The following is a 19,527-nucleotide window of genomic DNA, read 5'->3' as shown; positions in this document are numbered from 1 at the left end:
AGCAATGAGAGAGCTTGGATTCGGTCTGCCTGATTAGTAAGGCGGTAAGCACCAGCAGGCGGCTCGACCAGAGTATGAGCCGCAGGTCACCGAAGACAGGCACGCATCAGCGCCTAAAAACCTCCTCACAACATGGCGAAGAGAGGACCCGGATTCGGTTTGCCTGATTGATAGGACTTGTAAGAACCTGTGGCAACTCTAGCAAGTAGAGCAGAGTGTGTGCCGCGGGACACCGAAGACAGGCGCGTATCAACGCCAAAAAATAAAAAGAAAGGGGGATCTGTGGGGAGCAGCTCGGACTGGACTGAGTTACTGGAATTAAGACTTATTCTGTGCATCTGCTCTCCCACAATATGGCGCTGGGAGAGAAGAAAACAGCTTCTACACAGCTGCCTCCAGTTCAGCCAATAAACTGTAGGACCTACTCCTGATTGGAGGAGAGCAGCGTACTCGGCGTGTGGGCAGCCGAGTTAGGATTGGCGGAGGAGGACTATAAAGGAGGAGAGAGATGGCATGCACCAGGAACATCTAAGGGGAACATCTGAAGGAACACCTGTGCAGCCCCCGGGAGAGCCGGCCGGCGGTGTGCCACTCCCCTGCGGAAGTGGGGAAAGTGGCCAGGGGGAACCGCCCTTCCACGGAAGTGGAAGGGACAGTAGCCAACCCGGGAAGAACCAGCAGCAAACCCGGGGAGGGCCGAGCAGACGAAAGAACAGCGCAGGGTCCTGTGTTGCTCCTCCACGAAGAGGGGGAGCGACAGGGAAGGAACCGACCCTCCCCTCTCCCCCACCCCCCATCCCGGGCCCCAGGTCCTGCCTGCTGCACAGACCGACCTCCTTGGCTCTGAGCTGCTCACTCCCGATGCTGGAACTCAACAGTGGCCGGAGGGAGCCGAGGAGCCGCCACCACGGCCAGTCCTTGACGGCCAGGAACACAGCCATGTTCCTCTGGATGCTCCTTGCTGCCAGCCGGCGAATCTGCAGGAGGAAAAGGCAAGGGTGAGTGGCTCCTTCCTTTCCGGGCTGGGGGTGGGGGAAGCAGAGGAGGCGGATGTGGCCCAGGGTGGAGCCCATGCTCCTCAGCCCCAGAGGGAACAACTGGAGGACCTTTTTGTGCCCCCCCCCCCCAAAAAAAAAAACCCTTCCATTTGTGGAGTCGGGCTTTCTGCACCAGGCTCTCTGCCGGGCTTCAGTCTTGCTTGGCCAAGTGACAATAATGGGACAAGGCATAGAAAATACTGACTGATGGGAAACATCTTAGGTAGGGATTCTGCCAGGCAAAAACACTCCTTGGAAACACTTGCACCTGCCCACAGGAAACAATGTCCAGGATGCCACTGTTAGCAAAGCCAGACTTCGCAAGCGTATTTCAACAGGAACCCCATGCTTCTCAAACCCGTGTGCGTTTCAGAGTCCTATGGAGGGCTATGGAAACACAGCAGGCTCTGATTCAGTAAACCTGGGGCACAGGCCCTGGGCACACGCATTTCTGACAAATGCCCAGGTCTGCTGAGGCTGCTGGGCTGGGGACCCCACGTTGAGAAGTGCTGACCCAACTCATCTCTGTTGGGTGCAGGTGGGAAACATGCTGACCGGCAGGCTAGGAGGTGCTGTTTTTTCATCACCATGACAACAGCCAATGCGTGAACAGGTGATGCGGAGCTAAGACATACCAGGCAACACCCTGACCCATGTTAACCCAGTCCTCATCATAGCCCTGGGAAGGGCAGTATCGTTATTGTCCCTGTTCTACAGATGGAGAAACGGAGAAGTCACTTGCCCAGGATCACCCAGCTTCTCCGTGGCAGAGCTGGGATTTGGTCCCTTGCAGCCTGGCTGTGGGCTTAGGAAACATCTTGACTCTTGCACAGTGCCCCTCGCAAAGGGTCTCGCTACCCAGATCCAGTGCCTGGATCGGTAGTACTGACATCACCGCGGGAGACATGCGAGCCTGCGTGCCCACCCCACACCCACTGGCCCAGAACCCGTAGGCGAACCCCGAGCAGTACCTTCAGCTTCTTGAATTCCTGGCGAGACAGGAAGCCCTTGCAAGCCGCCTGGAAGAGGACGATGCCCTGAGACACCAGCTTCTCCCGCTGCTTCTCCAGCCTGGAGACCACGCCTTCCTTGAGGAAAACCTGTGAGCGGGAAAGGCCACAGGTGACTCCTCTGCCGAATCAGATTGTCTCAATGGGAGGGGCTTGCAACGCAGACCCCAGTTCCAGTCCATCCACCTGCAGGATCTGTGGGCAGCTGCCCCTTAATGAGGACCTAAGTTAGCAAGGCGTGGCGTCTCCTAATGGCTCCTCTAGTCTCTGGGACTGCAGCCTGGTCCACGCACCTGCAGCATAGGCATCGCCTGAATGCTTGTTAGAAATGCAAAGTCTCTTGACTCTCACTGGGATTAAACATGACAATAGGTCTGATCTGATTTCATCATCATTTAAAAAAAATCATCTATTATTTTTCACTTTATGTTTCTGTGTGAGAGCAAACTGTTGAAATCCTTACTTAATGTATACTAAGCTGATCTTCTGTATATTAAGATAATCGAAAATGAATCTTGATGTGAATGGAAGGGGAGAGGGAGTGGGAAAGGGGAGGGTAGTGGGTGGGAGGGACGGTATGTGGGGGAAGCCATTGTAATCCATAAATTGTACTTTGGAAATTTATATTCATTAAATAAAAGTTAAAAAAAAATGCAAAGTCTCGGCAGGTGCCGTGGCTCACTAGGCTAATCCTCTGCCTTGCGGCGCCGGCACACCGGGTTCTAGTCCCAGTCGGGGCGCCAGATTCTGTCCCGGTTGCCCCTCTTCCAGGCCAGCTCTCTGCTGTGACCCGGGAGTGCAGTGGAGGATGGCCCAAGTGCTTGGGCCCTGCACCCCATGGGAGACCAGGAGAAGCACCTGGCTCCTGCCTTCGGGTCAGCGCAGTGCGCCGGCCGCAGCGCACCAGCCACGGTGGCCATTGGAGGGTGAGCCAATGGCAAAAGGAAGATTTTTCTCTCTGTCTCTCTCTCTCTCTCATTGTCCACTCTGCCTGTCAAAAAAAAAATGCAAAGTCTCGCACCCCATTCTAGACCTGCCAGATCAGAATCTGCATGGTAACACAAGCCCCTTGGGGACACTCCTGCACGTCAGTGTGAGAACCATTGCCGGGACAGATCTGCCTGAACTTCACCGAGCACCAGAATCAATCGGGGAAGTATAGTCAATGCAGATTCCCAGGCTTTGCCCCAGGAGAGGTTGAATCAGTGGGCTTGGGCCCAAGCTTCGGAAAGTGTGTGTGTGTTTTTAAGTAAGCACCACTGGAAATCTGAGAAAGACCTGGATCCAGCCTACTAAGGAGGGCCAGCGGCAGAGACAGTAGGGGAGGTGGGGATGGCCCTCCTCGGTCTGGAGAGAATGGGGCTGGGCTGGTACCACCCACAGGGGTGCCGCAACAGCCCATGGTACCGCGAGGCCTCGGGATGGTTCATCCATAATGGATGATGGCTTCCGCAGGGTGTGATCAATGCCTCCTCGGCACCCCCACAGAGCCGCCTTCAAACAGACGGCAGGCAGGGAACGGCAGGGAACAGGGAAGCCGGGACCTAGGACCGACTGAAAGCAGAAGATGAAGGCAGAGTCTTGGAGGTTTGCCTTAGAGGATTTTCTAAGAGCGTCTTTAGCTCGGGGAGGGGGCAGTGCTGATCCTGCCAAGGTGCTGGCACAGTTATGGCTTGGGGTAACCATTTTCTCTCCACCCCAAGGAAGGAAGCAAAGGTGGATGCTACAGTGTCGGGAGGATTCCAGTCCGTGATGGAGGTGGGGTCGCTTTTCAGAGGCCCTCCTGCTGACTGCTAAGATCAGCCTTTGTTTCTTTGTCACATGTGGTTTGTAACCCCAGAGGTGTCAGCGCCCCCTGCAGGCCCTCTGTAGCTCTATAGTCACTGGGGACATTTTCCATTCATGGTAACATGTAGGGAGCTCTTGCTGCCCTTCTGGAAATGAACAAGCCCTGGGCATGGAGGGAAGGCCCCTGGCAGGCCTAGAGGACCTCAAAATCAATGCATTTGGGGCAAAAAGTCTTTGAAATCCACACACGTGAGGGATTCTCAAAACGGTCATGGATAATGCATTTTATTGAAAAAAAAAAAAAACCCACATGAGGCCGGCGCCGCGGCTCACTAGGCTAATCCTCCGCCTAGCGGCGCCGGCACACCGGGTTCTAGTCCCGGTCGGGGCGCCGGATTCTGTCCCGGTTGCCCCTCTTCCAGGCCAGCCCTCTGCTGTGGCCAGGGAGTGCAGTGGAGGATGGCCCAAGTGCTTGGGCCCTGCACCCCATGGGAGACCAGGAAAAGCACCTGGCTCCTGGCTCCTGCCATCGGACCAGCGCGGTGCGCCGGCCGCAGCGCGCCGGCCGCGGCGGCCATTGGAGGGTGAACCAACGGCAAAGGAAAACCTTTCTCTCTGTCTCTCTCTCTCACTGTCCACTCTGCCTGTCAAAAAAATAAAAAAAAAAAAAATAAATAAAAAAAAAAAAAAACCCACATGAATTTCAAAACTCTCTTGCGCCAAACTTCTTATAATGCCATTTTCACGAGCTTCTGGAAGAACCATAGGGTGGTTATGAGGATCCTCCCATTTTACAGATGGAGAAACTGAGGCTAAAAGAGGCACCAGGATTTCCATTCACCTGACCCCAGAGAAGACTCCAGTTCCCACTGAACTTAAAAACATGCTTTAAAACGTCCATGGAAAAGCAAAGGAATTCATACGCAAGCTTATTTGGGTGCAATTTTCTAAAAACCCATGTGTCGCGTTTTCAGAATATGCATTTTCCGTGAATGTTTTAAGGACCCCTGGTATTGTGTGAATTGCAAAAACTGCACCAAGATAAACTGTTTTGCTAATTTTTCTCAGTCAAGAGGTGCTAACTTTCCTTTTTCAATTTTTTTTTTGTCATTTTATTTGAAAGGCAGAGAGAGAGAGAGAGAGAGAGAGAGATCCTGCATCCGCTGATCATTCTCCAAATGTCAGTATTAGCCAAGGCTGAGCAGGCTGAAGCCAGGAGCCCAAAACTCCCATCTGGGTCCTCCATGTGGGTGGAGGCCCACCCCCCACTGCCTCCCAGGGTTAGCAGGGAGCTGGGTCAGAATCTGAGTAACCAGGACTGGAACCAGGCATTCCAATGTGCAGGCTTTCAACGCACCGAAAAGGCTCCCCAAACTTATCTTTTAATTTAAATTTTTCCTAGAACTTTCTGATGTACACTCATGCATTTTCTCCAGGTCTTTCCTTCTACATCCATGTTTATCCCTCACAACACCACCACCACCACTACCGCGAATCTTCGGGCTCAGGTAGGTCCTGTCACTGACTCTGGTTCACATCACCAATGACCAACAAAGCCTAGACCAGTGCCTAAAACCCAGGTTTCTATCTCCTGCACCTGTTCCCAATGCCAGCATGAGGCTTGCCCTCCTTGTTCATTACAATACAAACAGCTGAAGCTTGAGGCTCAATTGCAATTTGATTCCAGGTGGAACAAAGGGTCTCAATCGATTCTCCATTACTCGAAGCCTATTTCTAGTAGTGGAGGCCGCTGGGCCAATCCCAGGGTAACGGGGAGGGGGGTGAGAACGAGGACTCCGGATCAGTGCTACCTCTGTTTTGCAACCTTCTACTGCTTTACGGAGCACTTCCTATGAAAAGTCAGGGCTACTGAGACAATTAGTCTCATCGGAATAAAGATACAATTGACTCATTACCTATCAGGTTGCCTCAATAATGTCTGTATTAATTTCATAAGCTAGTGAATCCCAAATCAATGATGCAAGCGATGACAGCACCAGTTTGTATATTACACTAGGCGGCAGGCACTGCCCAAACCACCATTGATTAAATATGAAGCTTTCATTAAAAAGATAATTGGAAGCCACCATTTGCAGGATGCGAAAAAGTCAGTATCTTATCACGATGTTTCGTTTCTGGTTTGCCTTTTAGGGACAGAGTGCTGAGCGAAAAGCCTGCCTGCCTGTGGAATCATACCTTTTCCACAAATGTCACAGCCTCTGGCTCAAGCCTTGATAAAGCTCCAGGGGCTGAAAAATCACCAAGAACAATCTAAATTATTCACTTTCCTTAGGTCCAGCTGCTTATCAGACCCAAACAGAGCATGGCGGCCTCACGTCCTCGCCTCGAGAGCACCCACAGGGGCCCTGCCGTGCGAGCTAGATTTCCTCTAAAAATGCCGCAGGCCAGGGGTTTTCAAAGATCGGATGGGACAATCGCTCCCGTGTTGGGGGGCCTGCTGAGAAATTAGCTCCTCTCCTCTCGGTAATTTTGCCGATTAGAGGTGCTTGATTCCTTACACATTAGAATGTCATCCTATTTGATACACACGTACCACTAACAGAAGCATCCAGCCAGGTCACGAGCGGGAAGCCCTTGTCAGTTACCAATTCCTGCAGCCAACCTGCTGGGGGCAGAGGGGTTAGGAAGCAGTGGCTCCACTTGGCAGAGGAGGAAACGGAGGCTTGGAGAGCCACAATTGCACAATGAGGGAGCCCACAGTCAGGGAGGGGCTGAGCCGGGGCTTCAACCAGAGCAGTCGCTTCTCTTTGCCCATGAGTTTCTGAGACTTCTGCTCTATTGCCCATGTTACAGCTGCCCTGGTCCCTGGTCTACGCTGGCTTCCAAAAGCGTACATTGACCTTGGTTTTCTTGGAATGGCTTCTTTGTGAGTCCCAAGTATCATTCAGTAACAACAATGTCCTATTACTGGGTTGTTCGGGCTCATCGACTCCCTGGCCCCTGCCACGGTCACCTGCGTGTGACGATTTATTCTGTTTTCTTTCTGACTCTGCAATTGCTGTCAGGATCTCGGGGCTGATTTTTGTATTCATGAAATAACTGAGTGATTTTCCAGGCCAGAGGTTCGCAGCCTTGGGCGTGCACTGGAATCTGGCAGAGGGCTTTGAGAATGCAGACGGCTGGGCCCCGCCCCCAGAGATTTCTGACTCGCTGCACCGGGGATGGGGTCTGGGAAGGTGTGCTTCTGGTAAGCTCTCAGGGGAGGTGGGTGCTGGTCCTGGGACCCAGCTCTGAGAACTGCAGAGTAGGTGACAACAATGGGAGCCCCAACACTAGAGTCCAATTCTCCTCACTTGGGACACAAAGACTTCCATGTAAAGGAGGTGGCAGGGAGAGGGGGTTCAGCATAGAGGGTGACCCCTGAATCCCACATCGCAATGTCTGGGTTTGATTCTCGGCTCTGGGTCCAGACTCCAAGTTCCTTCTTTTTTTTTTTTTTTTCATTTATTTTACAGATACAGTTAGACAGTGAGAGAGAGAGAGACAGAGAGAAAGGTCTTCCTTCTGTTGGTTCACCCCCCCAAATGGCTGCTACAGCCGGAGCTATGCCGATCCGAAGCCAGGAACCAGGTGCTTCCTCCTGGTCTCCCATGTGGGTGCAGGGGCCCAAGCACTTGGGCCATCCTCCACTGCCTTCCCAGGCCACAGCAGAGAGCTGGACTGGAAGAGGAGCAGCCAGGACTGGAACTCGGTGCCCATATGGGATGCTGGCGCTGCCGGTGAAGGATTAACCAAGTGAGCCACAGAACCGGCCCCTCCAAGTTCCTTCTAATGCAGACCTGGGAGGCAGTGGCGATAGCTGCAGTCAGTGGGTTCCTGCCACCCACTTGGGAGACCTTGTATGCATGTATTTCAGAATTTTTTGCACCAAAATAAACATGTTTAACTCCATTTTCCTTGAGCTTTTTAAAAGTACCCTCATATTGGGAAAGCAGGAAATCTTTCTCTATACATTCAGGTAGCTTTGGATGCACTTTTTCAACATCAGTTTCCCAAAAGCTATTTCTCGCCACCCAAATAATCTCACGCCTTGTTCTCAGGTCCTGTCTTTCTTTTCACTTGCTGCTGCCAATCAGCCAGGACTGTAGTTGCGTCATCATTGGTTGCAATGGAGAAGCCAAAAGGCTCTGAGTAGGAGGCATTTCTCTCAGACAGGAGAGCGGTGCTTCCTGGAGCTGAGATCAACCCTGCCAGACCACGGAGGCACCTGGGACTGCGATGCCCGCCAAGTGGTATCTCCTGATGTTAGGTCTTCCCAGCTTATGGCATTTTGTCATCTAAGTAGGTGGAGCAGATGCACAGGGCTCATGGACAACCAAGCCAGGACAGCAATCAGGGCCCCGCTGGGTCCCTGAGCTGCTGGGCAGAAGGTCAGTAGGAAAGAAACTCCACTCACTTGGCTGTGTCCCAGGGCCACGGCCTTCTTCCCCAGGTCCAGGCTCTGCAGGAGCTCCTCCACGGCCTAGGGAGAAGAAAGGAGAGAGGGGTTGGAGGAGCAGGCAGAGAGCAGGTAGAATCCCAGAGTGGAAGGTCAGGCTCACTTTGAACAGCTGCAGTGCTGGGAGAGACAGAAGATGCTGTGTGTGTCTGGGAGCTTTGTCCAACAGAGCCCGGCCTTGGGCAGCAAGTACAGTGAATGAGCATATTCTGAGTACCTGCTGTATACCATGCACCCGACAGGGGCCCTCATTTATTTCATCTTCACAGCAACCTTAGGTGGGAAATCTTTTTTAAAAGGATTTACGTATTTATTTGAATGGCAGAGCAGTGGAATGAGAGAGAGGAAGATCTTTCATCAGCTGGTCTACTCCCCAAATGGCTGCAATAGCTGAGGCTGGGCCAGGCCAAAGTCAGAGCCAGGAATACCATCCTGTCCTCGCACATGGGTGGCAGGAACTTAAGTACTCGGGTCATCATCTGCTGCCTTCCTGGTTGTCACCATACCTATTGCTCAGAGGGGAAAAAAATCAAAGATCCTAAACAAGACGAGGAATTCAGTTGCTACAGGAAACAGTATGGCAGTTCCTTAGACTATTCGATGTGGAATGAAGGTAGGAGCCATCAGTCCCACTTGGGGGTTTCTCCCCTCTGCCAAAATTGAAATCAGAGTCTCAAAGACGATACCTGTGTCCCTAATAGCATTATTCACAATGGGCAAACCATGCCAGCAAACCAAGTGCTCACCAGTGGATGGATGCATAAACAACAAGTGGTTTATCCATGCAATGGAACCTGGGCCACAGGGCTGGCGTCATGGTGCAGCCAGCTAAACTGTCACCTATGACACCAGCATCCCACATCAGAGTGCCGATTCTGGTCCCAAGTGCTCCACTTCCAATCCGGCTCCCTGCTAATGCGCCTAGGAAGGCAGCAGATGATGGCCCAAGTGTTTAGGTCCCTGCCACCCATGGGGAAGACCTGGATGAAGCTCTGGGCTCCAGGCTTTGGCCTGGACCAGCCCCAGCCATTGCAGCCATTTGGGGAGTGAGTGGATGGAAGATAGCTCCCCTCACCACCTAGCCCCACTTCAGATAAAAATATTTAAAAAATTTTTTTAAAGAAGAAGAAGAAGTGTTTAAAGGGAAGGGAATTATGACACCTGCTGCAATACAGATAAACTTTGAGGATGTTATATTCAATGAAGTAAGTCAGCCACAAAAACAGATGAGTATTGTCGGCTCCACTCACACAGGGTACCTGAGCGCCAGATTCACAGGAAGTCGGATGGTGGCGGCCAGGAGAGAATGGGGAGTTTGTGTCTCATGGACACGCAGCTCCAGCTTGGCCAGAGGAAAAATAACTCGTGGCAGTGGTCAGCAATGACGGCTGCACCCTCTGAAGGCACAGTCAGTGTGGCCACACTGCGACATCTGGGTCTATCTGGGTCTCGAGCTGCTCCTTTCCCCCGGGGCTCGAGGGCAGGAAGAAATTCCTCACTGTGTCACTCAGCCGCCCGTGACAGCCTTCTCAGCGCTCTGCGCTTCGCTCCGCGCACCTGCAGACAACAGCTCCACTCCCACAAATGTTTGCTAAATAAATGGCACAGCCATTAACCCCGCCCGCTTGACCTAGATCGGGCGCCGCTGGATCGACGAGGCGTCTCAGTCATCAACTCTGCATTCAAGCCGTGGGCGGATGAACGCGCTGACCGACCGGAAGGACACTCAGACAAGAGCAGTCCCCTGGTGGTGGGCGTGGGGTGGGCAGCCCCGTGCAGAGGAAACCGAGTCCCTCAGGACTTCCGGTGCGCATAGACCAAACCAGCCTGGCATCTTCCTCTTGTGAAATAATCACACAGGCTTTCCAACAACCCTGCCTGAAACAAACACAGGTCATGCCTGCCTCCTTCATGGAGGTCGACTCCCCTCCTGCTCCGGCCTCAGACACCCCCACCCCTCCTCCATCACTGGCCTTCCATTCACCGAGCGCCAGAGCAGGCTACTTGCAGAATTGATTGTCAGGACAGTAATTGCCACACTGCAGAGGCAAAAGGTGTTATGAGCCTGGAGTCACGTAGTAGACAAGCTTCCATTCTTTGGGTCAACTGCATCAGAGAAAACTTCCTGAGATATCAGAAAACAAAACAAAACAAAAAATGCTTATTAAAAGTCTAGTCCCAGCTTGCAACCAGGGAGGGAGATTTCTTTGCTGACCTCCTGGAATGGCACCGCTCCAGCGTTCTGATGGTTTCACTTATTATAGTCTGGCCAAAAATGTTCCAAGGGAGCTGTGGGCGGCAGGAACACACAAAACCAATATATACCGAAAATATAATGTCTTTGCTCTCTGTGCAAAATGAAAACACAATAAAAAGTGGCTTAAAATAAGACAGATGGGTTTTACTAAATGAAATCCGCAGCCAGTGAAATTATTCTAAGTCTCCCGGGGAGATACAGATGTTTGGGGAGACAACAGGTGAGAATCTGGAGGCGGGTCAGTCACATGCTGGGGTTATCAGCTGCCTGGCTGCAGGCAGGTTCTGCACTCTCAGTCTCAGACTCTTGTCAGGAAAAGGGGGCCAAACAAGGACACCTGCTCCAGCAGAGAGTGCTGGCGGAGACCTTGACATAGTCCCCGGCATACAGGAAGTGCTCAATAAACAGGAGGAGACGTTCTACCCCCACAACCACCTCTGTTTGGTCAAGCCCCAGTGGAGACGCAGCAGAACTTGGAAAGAAGGTGTCTGTTTCTTGCAGGAGCACACGCTCAGCCACTGCGGTAACCGAGGGGTCCCCTCCGCCTCCGTGTTCTCTTGGGACCCTTTAGGTACCTGTCTCGAGAGGCAGCCACGAATATGATCACCTCATTTTGCACAGAAGATTCAGAGGGAGGAGTGAGGAGGTGAGCGAGGCACTGCCTCTCTTCTCACCAGCAAAGCCAGGGTTACAACCCCTGCCTGAACCCTACACAGCTGGGAAGACTGAGCATATAGGAAACAGACTTTGCAAATGACTTCGCCCTTAACCGCTCTTATTTTTATCCTCATTAACATCAGGACTAGATTGAAGCACAGGAAATCGCTGTTTGTTGAAGCCAAATATCAATTATTCATTTATTTCAATAAAATGTAATCATTGTTTAACAGCCAGCTACGGAAAGAAAACCTGGCAAGGATTCAAGTGACCATGAGCGATTTCACCTTTGTCTACCTCCTCATGGAAGCAGCTCCTCCGTGGATCAGAACTGTACAGGTAATCAAGGATTATATTTCTCTGATCTAGGAATGACACTTTTTAAATATAAAAATAGAAATCATATTAAAATTATTTCTGACCACAGTGCAATTAAACTAGAAATCAATAATATGAAAAATTTTATAAACTATACAAATTAACAGAAATTTTATGGGGGTGGAAGAAACTTTATTTTTTTTAAAGATTTACTTATTTGAAAGTCATAATTAGAGAGAGGGAGAGACAGAGAGGGAGAGAGAGAGAGAGATCTCCCATCCCCTGGTTCACTCCCCAAATGGCTGCAATAGCCAGGGCTGGGTCAGGGTGACGCCAGGAGTCTGGAACTCTGTCTAGGTCTCCTACGTGGGTGCAGAGACCCAAGTACTTAGACCAGCTTCCACTGCTTTCCCAGGCCATTAGCAGGGAGCTAGATCGGAAGTGGAGCAGCTGGGACACAAACCAGTGTCCACAGGGGATGCCAACACTGCAGCTGCACCACAAATTTTATTTTTTGCATTTTACATTTTAATTTCCACAGATAAGAGAAAACATGTGATATGTGTCTTTCTGGGTCTGGCTTATTTCACTTAGCATAGTCATCTCCAGTTCCATCCATTTTGTTGCGAGCGTCAGGATTTTATTCTTCTTATGGCTGGGTAAGATTCCATCATGTAGGTACAGGACATTTTAGTTATCGATCATCAGTTGATGGACATCTAGGTGGATCCCATGACTTTGCTCCTGTGAATCGGGAATGCTGCTTTTTTTTTTTTTTTAATTTGAGAGGCAGAGAAGGAAGGCCCACGAAATCCACGCAGGACAGACACAAACAGCCACACTGGGAGTCATCACTGCCCAACTGCGGCCAGGCAGACACAGGGAGACCTTGAAAGCAGCAGGAGAAAAGCAATCCATTGTGTGACAGGGAAACAGCAAAACAATTAATCACTTAACAGCCACTACTCATCAGAAGCAAGGCACTCCAGATGCAGGGGGACTGAACATTGCCAGTGCTGCGAGGAAAAAGGGCGTCAATCAAAAATTCTGTAGGCAGGGCCTGGTGCTGTGGCATCAGGTAAAGCCATCGCCTGCAGTGCTGGCATCCCATATGGGCACCAGTTCAAGTCCCGGCTGCTCCACTTCTTATCCAGCTTTCTGCTCTGTCCTGGGAAAGCAGTGGAAGATGCTCTGGGTCCTTGGGCCCCTGCACCTGCATGGGAGACCTGCAGGAAGCTCCTAGCTCCTGGCTTCAGATGAGCACAGCTCCAGCTGTTGCGGCCAATTGGGGAATGAACCAGTGGATGGAAGACCTCTCTCTCTCTCTCTTTCTCTCTCTCTCTGCCTTTCCTTCTCTCTGTGTGTAACTCTGACTCTCAAATAAACAAATAAATCTTTAAAAAAAAACTGTATCTGGCAAAACTACTCTTGAAAAATGAGGGTGAAGAGTTTCTCAAGCAAACAAAGGCTGGGAGAGCTCACTTCTCTCGGCCTTTCTTCCTTACTTAGTGAAAGGAAGCCCTTTGGGAAGAAGCAAACAACACCAGAGGTAATCCAAATACTCAAAGAATGAAAGAAGAGCAGAAAACATACACAGGTAAATATAAAAGATTATGGAGATACATTTTTCTCTTCCCTTAAGTAATTTAAAAGATGTAGATTAAATAAAAGGTTATAAAGCTGTGCTGTTGGGTTTTTAACATATATAGATCTGATGTATAATATTATATATATATTACACAAAATCACTAAGGTAGGAGGAGGAAATGGAGCTATATTGGAGCAAGGATTTTATACGTTCCAGAATTAAGCTAGTATTAATTTGAAGCAGACTGCTATAATATGTACTATACTCCCTGGAACAACCAGTATAAAGGAGCATTCAAATACCTGGTTTATGCAAAAGAAGGAAGTGAAAGAGGAGAGGGCTAAGGAGACATGTGGCATACAGAAAACAAATAACAAATGAGGGTTGTTAACCACCCTACATGCCAATGCATAGACTCTCATAGGAAGGCTGAGACTGGCATCTTATACCTAAAAGATTCAACTATATACTTCCTATAAGAGATACAGTTTATAAGGAAAGATAGGCTGAAAGGGGGAAATGAGATGAGATACCATATAAACAGTAAATGTAAGAGAACTGAAGTAGCTATATTAAATAAGATAAACCAGCATTTGAGAAAAATCCTTATTAGAAACAAAAAGGGACATTTTATATTGAGGAAAGGGTTAACCCATCAGAAAGATATAGTGATTATAAATATATATGCATCTAACCACAGAATCCCAAAGCACATAAAACAAAAGTTGGTAAGATGCAAATATAGATAATTTAGCATTAGTGGCTGGAGACAAGGCAGGCATTTGGTGCAGTAGTTAAGACACTGCTTGGAATGTCAATACTGCATATCAGAGTGTCCAAGTTCAAGTCCCAGCTCCACTTCCAATTCCAGCTTCCTGCACATGCACTCTAGAGGGCAGCAGCAGCTGCTGTCTCAATTAGTTGGGTCTCTGCCACTCACTCGGGAGACCTGAAATGAGGTCCTAGCTCCTAGCTTCGGTGTGGCCCAGCCCAGCTAGTGTGGGCATTTGGAGAGTGACCCAGTGGCCAGAAGATCCCTTGATGTCTGTATATCTCTGTCTCTCTGGCTTTCAAATAAAAAATTAACACTTTTTTAAAAAAGGAAATATGTGGGGACTAGTTGGAGGCTTTAATATCTGACTTAATAATTGATAGAAGAGTTAGACATTAACTGCATCCTAGAATTTTGCAGAGCATTTTCTCTCCCATGTTCAAGAAGAATATACCCTAAAATCATAAAGGCTGCCACTTCACATTGGCCTGTGTCTACCAGACAGTGAGATACACAGGAATCATGAAGAACCATGGATGGGTAGCACTACAATGTATAGTGTAATGGGACGAGTCTGTCTCTGGCACAGGACGCTCACCCTTTGAGCAATTCAGCTGCTGAATTCTAGCACCTGCTGCCATGAACCCCACTCCAAGGTCCAATGGTGTTCATCTGGTAAGCACCTACTATGTGCCAGACACTTTGCTATGTGACTGCATGCTTCCTGTGGTTGAAAAGCTACCGTGAATCAAGGCCAGCGCTTTGGCATAGTGGGTGGAGCTGCCGCCTGCGGTGCTGGCATCCCATGTGGGCGCTGGTTCAAGTCCCGGCTGCTCTACTTCCAATCCAGCTCTCTGTTATGGCCTGGGAAAGCAGTAGAAGATGGCCCAAGTCCTTGGCCCCTGAACCCGTGTGGGAGACCCAGAAGAAGCTCCTGGCTCCTGGCTTCAGATTGACCCAGCTTCAGCCATTGCAGCCATCTGAGGAGTGAACCAGCAGATGGAAGACCTCTCTCTCTCTCTCTCTCTCTCTCTCTCTGCCTCTCTATGACTCTGCCTTTCAAATAAATAATTAAAAATAAAATAAAATGAATCAACACTGTAGATACTCTGGAGGAAAGAGGGGCAGCCTCAGGGTTTCCTCACGTCCATCAGAGACCTGACAACTGCTCCAGCAACAGAGTGATGGAGGGACACGGCCAGAGTGAGCTGAAAGGGCTCCTTCATCAACCTGCCAGGGATTCGAGTGGGCTTCAGTGCAGGTTATGTCATAATCTTAACCAGCTGGGTTAGGCTAGAGAGAGGACTGGGTTCCCCAGAGGATGAGAGGGGGAAGACAAGGCCACGGTAGAGACCTGAGTGTGTCAAGGTCATCCTGAGTAGCTTGATGTTGGCTGGAGGACACTGCTCCCTAGAAAGGACCATGCAATGGGCAGACTGGGCATCCCACCCTTAATATCTTTCCTGAAGATCGCCCAGGTCCTCTACAGCACGGCCCTGCTGAACCCCCTTCAGTGAACCATCCCTGACTGCCCTGGCTCAGCTAACCATCACGATGATGGACGGTGGCTCCTGAGAACGGCATTCCTCATGCTCCAACTACACCAAGCCGTCCACGCTTATCCTTGTGACTGCAGATTGTTGTGCACGCTATACCCAAATTGTCTGATAATACCCAACTCACGCAAAATCCTGAATACCCCACCCTCACATCCACTGGAAACATCAGAACTTTTAGTAGCATTTGCCAGAGTGTCCCAAAGCCAACGCTCTGTATGGAAATCGCATGGATCAGTGTCTTTCTCCTCAAGACTGTGTTCTGTCCATCCATGCATCTCTGTACATAGTATGGGACCCACTGAAAAGCAGGTGCGTGGTTACATTTGGATGAAATCGGCATCTATCTATGAATGGCACATCCTGTGCAGAATTGCATCAGACACTCGGCCCGACTTCAGAGGATTCCATTCAGACATCCTCTGTGAAATCCTAACTTAAACCCGTAGTGCAACTTAAACCCATAATGAGATATCACCTCACCCATGATAGAATAGCCAATATCAGAAAGAGTAACAAATACTGATGATGATGAGGAGAAAGGGATATTCTTATACACTGTTGATGGGAATGTAAAGTAGTACAGCTACTTTGGAAAACAGTACAGAGATTGCTTTTAAAAATGGAAAGAGAACTTCCACAGCAGTTCCACTACCGGGTAGATATCAAAGGACATAGAATCATTGCATCAAAGAGATACCTGCTCATGTTTATTTCAGCTCTACTCAACAATAGCCAAGATATGGAATTAACCAAGGTGCCCATCATCAGATGAATTGATACGAAAAATGTAGTATCTATACACAATGGAATATTCAGCCAAAGAAATGAATTCTGACATTTGCAGCAAAATGAATGGAACCAAAGGGCATTACATAAATGAAATAAGGCAAGCACAGAAAGACAAATATGGCATGTTTTCCTTTGTATGTGGAAACTAGTAATGGAATAGTCAGTCTGATTACAGCGGTGGTTACTGGAGGTGGGGAGGCGGAGGGGTTCCAGAGGGAACTTGGAGAGTGGGGACCAAACCAGAGTTAAAGAAGGAATACGTTCCCATTACGCAGCAGAGTGAGGAGTTTTACAATGTCCTAGTTTACATTTTGTGAAGAAAGAGAAGGGAGCTCCAAGCCTCCGATAATAAATTAATAGCAAAAAAAGAGAAATATTGGTCCCCTGATCAGACCAGCACATAAAGTATACAGGCACTAAGCCATCATGTGGCGGGCTGTAAATGTTATAATTAATGTTCAGTTAAAAAATAAATACATACATACACAAGAAGACACCAAGTAGGACGGCTGCTACTTAAAATAGAACCAGAAAACCGTGAGTGTTGACAAGGATTTAGAGAAATTCAAACCCTTGTGCAATATTATCAGAGTCGTAAAATGGTTTCCACTATGGGAAACAGTATGACAGTTTCTCAAATAATTAAAAATGGAACTGTTGTGTGATCCAGCAATTGTCTTTCTGGAGGTATACCCCAGAGGATTGAAAGTAGGGTTTGAAATGAAAGAAACCCAGGTTCCCAGGCGTATAATTCACAATAGCTGAAGTGTGGAAGCCGGCCAAGTGTCCATCGATGGTGAAAGGACAGTGAGGTGAGCAGAGCACAGACAGAGGAGCACCACGGAGCCCCAGAAGGAGCAGAATTCTGAACGCGCTGCCACGTGGGTGGTGCCTGAGCACCTGACGCTACGTGAAATAAGGGAGTCACACACTGTCTGTCTCCACGTCCAGCGAGCACACAGAGTACTCCAAGTCACAGAGACAGACGTCAATGGCGGCTGCTGAGAGCCCGGGGGCAGAGGCTTTGGGGAGTCCACGTTCAGTGGGCACAGACCATTATATGCCAGCAGGCTGCATACTCACAGTGGGGGTGGTCAACTGCATACAGTGTATGTATTCAACAACAACGACAATGACGATGACAACAGAGCCTGGGTGAGGAATCTGAGAGCCTGAGTTGGAACCCCAGCTCCCCCACTCCCTGCATGGGTGGTTCTGGGCTCAGCCCTGTTGGCTGCGAGACGGGGCTAATTCCCAGAGCGGGGAGGCTTCCTCTTTTGAGAATGATCGCAGGTTGTGGCTCTGCAGGCTTTGCACACTGCGTGAACTTTCTGCATGAGAGTCTGCACGTTGTGGCCAAAGGCACATGCTTTTTTGTTTGTTTCAGGAACACAAAACGATCCAGCAGGTTCCCACAAAGCAAGAGCGTTCGCTGAGAAATAGCCCTGGCAGGAAGAGCCCCTGTTTATAAGCCACATGTTGGGCACACGGAGGACTTCGCCGAAGCCCTGACAATGAATTCCCTCTGCTGCCGACTAGTGTTTAACGACAATATTGACCTTTTCTCGCTGTCAAACTTGTCTTATTAAATCCTGAGGTCTTAACTGCTTTGCACACAGAGGCGGATGGTTTGCCCATGCAAACACGTGTTCATGTATAATTCATGGCAGATCACGTTGCCCGACAAATGAATATTTATCGGGTTTTTCATAAGAGGCAGGATGGTGTTTCCTTTTGTTGCTCCCGAATTTCTATGGTGCAGCAAATGAAATTTGTGATCCAATAAAAAGAAGAAGCAGCGGCAGAAACTCCCAACCAAGTCCATTCCACTTGTAATTTTCCATTTTCCGAGGCCTCCAGTGTGTACGGGGGTGGTTTCGGTTTGGTTACAACAGAGAACTGCTGAGTCATCCAGAATAGAAATGCTTCCATATGCTACACCCATTGCCCCCACAGAAAACCCCCCACTCTCCACGCCTGCCCCATTTCCAACTGCACAGGAGTTTAAGAGCCCTTCAATGACTCCATTCCAGACCCCCTGAAGGGAGGCCAAGTTTTGGGCGATCAAGGATAAGGAACCCCAAATGAAGATTAGTACAGAGTGGTGGGTGGCTCCAAGCCAGGCCTTCAGAATGGAATGGGTTTTCACCTAGTCCTGCACCCTGAACAGCTCAGACTATTGTCCCCTCCCAGCATGAGCTAGGAGGGCCACGCAGAAGGCAGTGCTTGGTCAAGTTTATACCGTGTATATTTAGCAATAATGGAGGAGGTCGCCTGCTGGAGGTAGCCTATGCTCCGGTGCCCACTGCAGAGAAGAGCCAAGCATTATAACCTAAGCATTGTAACTCTCTTTACTCTTCTGGCCTTCTGACTCAGAGGCTGAGAATGTCAGTGCTGACAGTCCCAAGCACGCACAGGCACACCCACCAGGAGGTAACACTTCAACAAGGTTATGAATACAGGGTCTACGTGGTTTGGTCACCATGACCCTGGACTTGAAAGGTGCTGCTGATGGTGGTGCTGATATCGATGCCGAAGAAGCTGATGATAGCTGCTAATGTCTATGGGGCTCTCCCAATGTCGCAGGTGCCCTGTGTCAATCATATCCACTGTGCAAGTACAGGTCATTCTCAGAGAACCCATGGAGGTAGGCATTATCACTGCTGCCACTTTACAAGCGAGAGAACGCAGGCAGAACGCAGAAGTTACTTGCCTAGGTTTGCACAGCCCCAGTCGGGAATCAAACTCCGCTCTGCTTGACACTGAGGTCCATGGGCAACCACCCTTCCCTTGAACCTTGAGCTCAAGGAGCAAACCCACGAATGTCCGGCAATGTGGCATCAGGAAAGTCACTTCATCTGTATGGGCTCCTATTTGCAAAAGGGGCATAGGAACTCAACCTGCAGGGCTGTGGGGGCGCAACTGACCCTCGCAGGGTCTGATGCGCTCTGTCACCATTGATCAGCCGTCCCCGATAGAAACACTTATTGGAAGTTCAGCACCAGGAGGAAATGGATGGTTTTCCATGCGTTTACAGTAGGGGTGGAGAAAGGAGACACACGGCGTCTAATCTACAAAGCTCGGAACGTGCATCCATTCACTCACTCATTCATCAGCTTACTGAGTACTGGTCACGAACCAGAAAACACGCAGGGCGTCTATATCATCACAGATAAACAGAGCCAAGGCAGTGTGCTAGAGAAGAGTTGAGCTGGGGTGTGAATAGCAAGAGGACGCCAGGCAGGCAAAGACTGGAGCCAGCATGTGCTCCGGGCAGAGGGAACTGCCGGTGC

At 49.7% G+C, this 19,527-nt stretch overlaps 1 protein-coding gene across 4 annotated transcripts in view; it reads right to left on the bottom strand.

The window, feature by feature from the left end:
• The window catches only part of MYO18B (myosin XVIIIB), a 258,865-nt gene that overhangs the window by 149,586 nt on the left and 89,752 nt on the right, over window positions 1-19,527 (bottom strand). For all 4 annotated transcript variants that reach the window (XM_089322921.1, XM_089322923.1, XM_089322922.1 and 1 more), the window contains exons 22-24: window positions 8,253-8,318; window positions 2,009-2,137; window positions 834-977 (exon numbers count right to left, since the gene is read on the bottom strand). In XM_089322921.1, the coding sequence (XP_089179047.1) occupies window positions 834-977; window positions 2,009-2,137; window positions 8,253-8,318 (339 nt within the window). The remainder of the gene's footprint in view (window positions 1-833; window positions 978-2,008; window positions 2,138-8,252; window positions 8,319-19,527) is intronic.

This window comes from Oryctolagus cuniculus, chromosome 21 (genome assembly GCF_051225735.1).
Source record: "Oryctolagus cuniculus isolate XC-2025 breed Fujian yellow rabbit chromosome 21, ASM5122573v1, whole genome shotgun sequence".
Taxonomy (NCBI): Eukaryota; Metazoa; Chordata; class Mammalia; order Lagomorpha; family Leporidae; genus Oryctolagus; species Oryctolagus cuniculus.
Note: the sequence above shows the minus strand (reverse complement) of the source record. Positions and strands in the feature narration are given on the sequence as shown.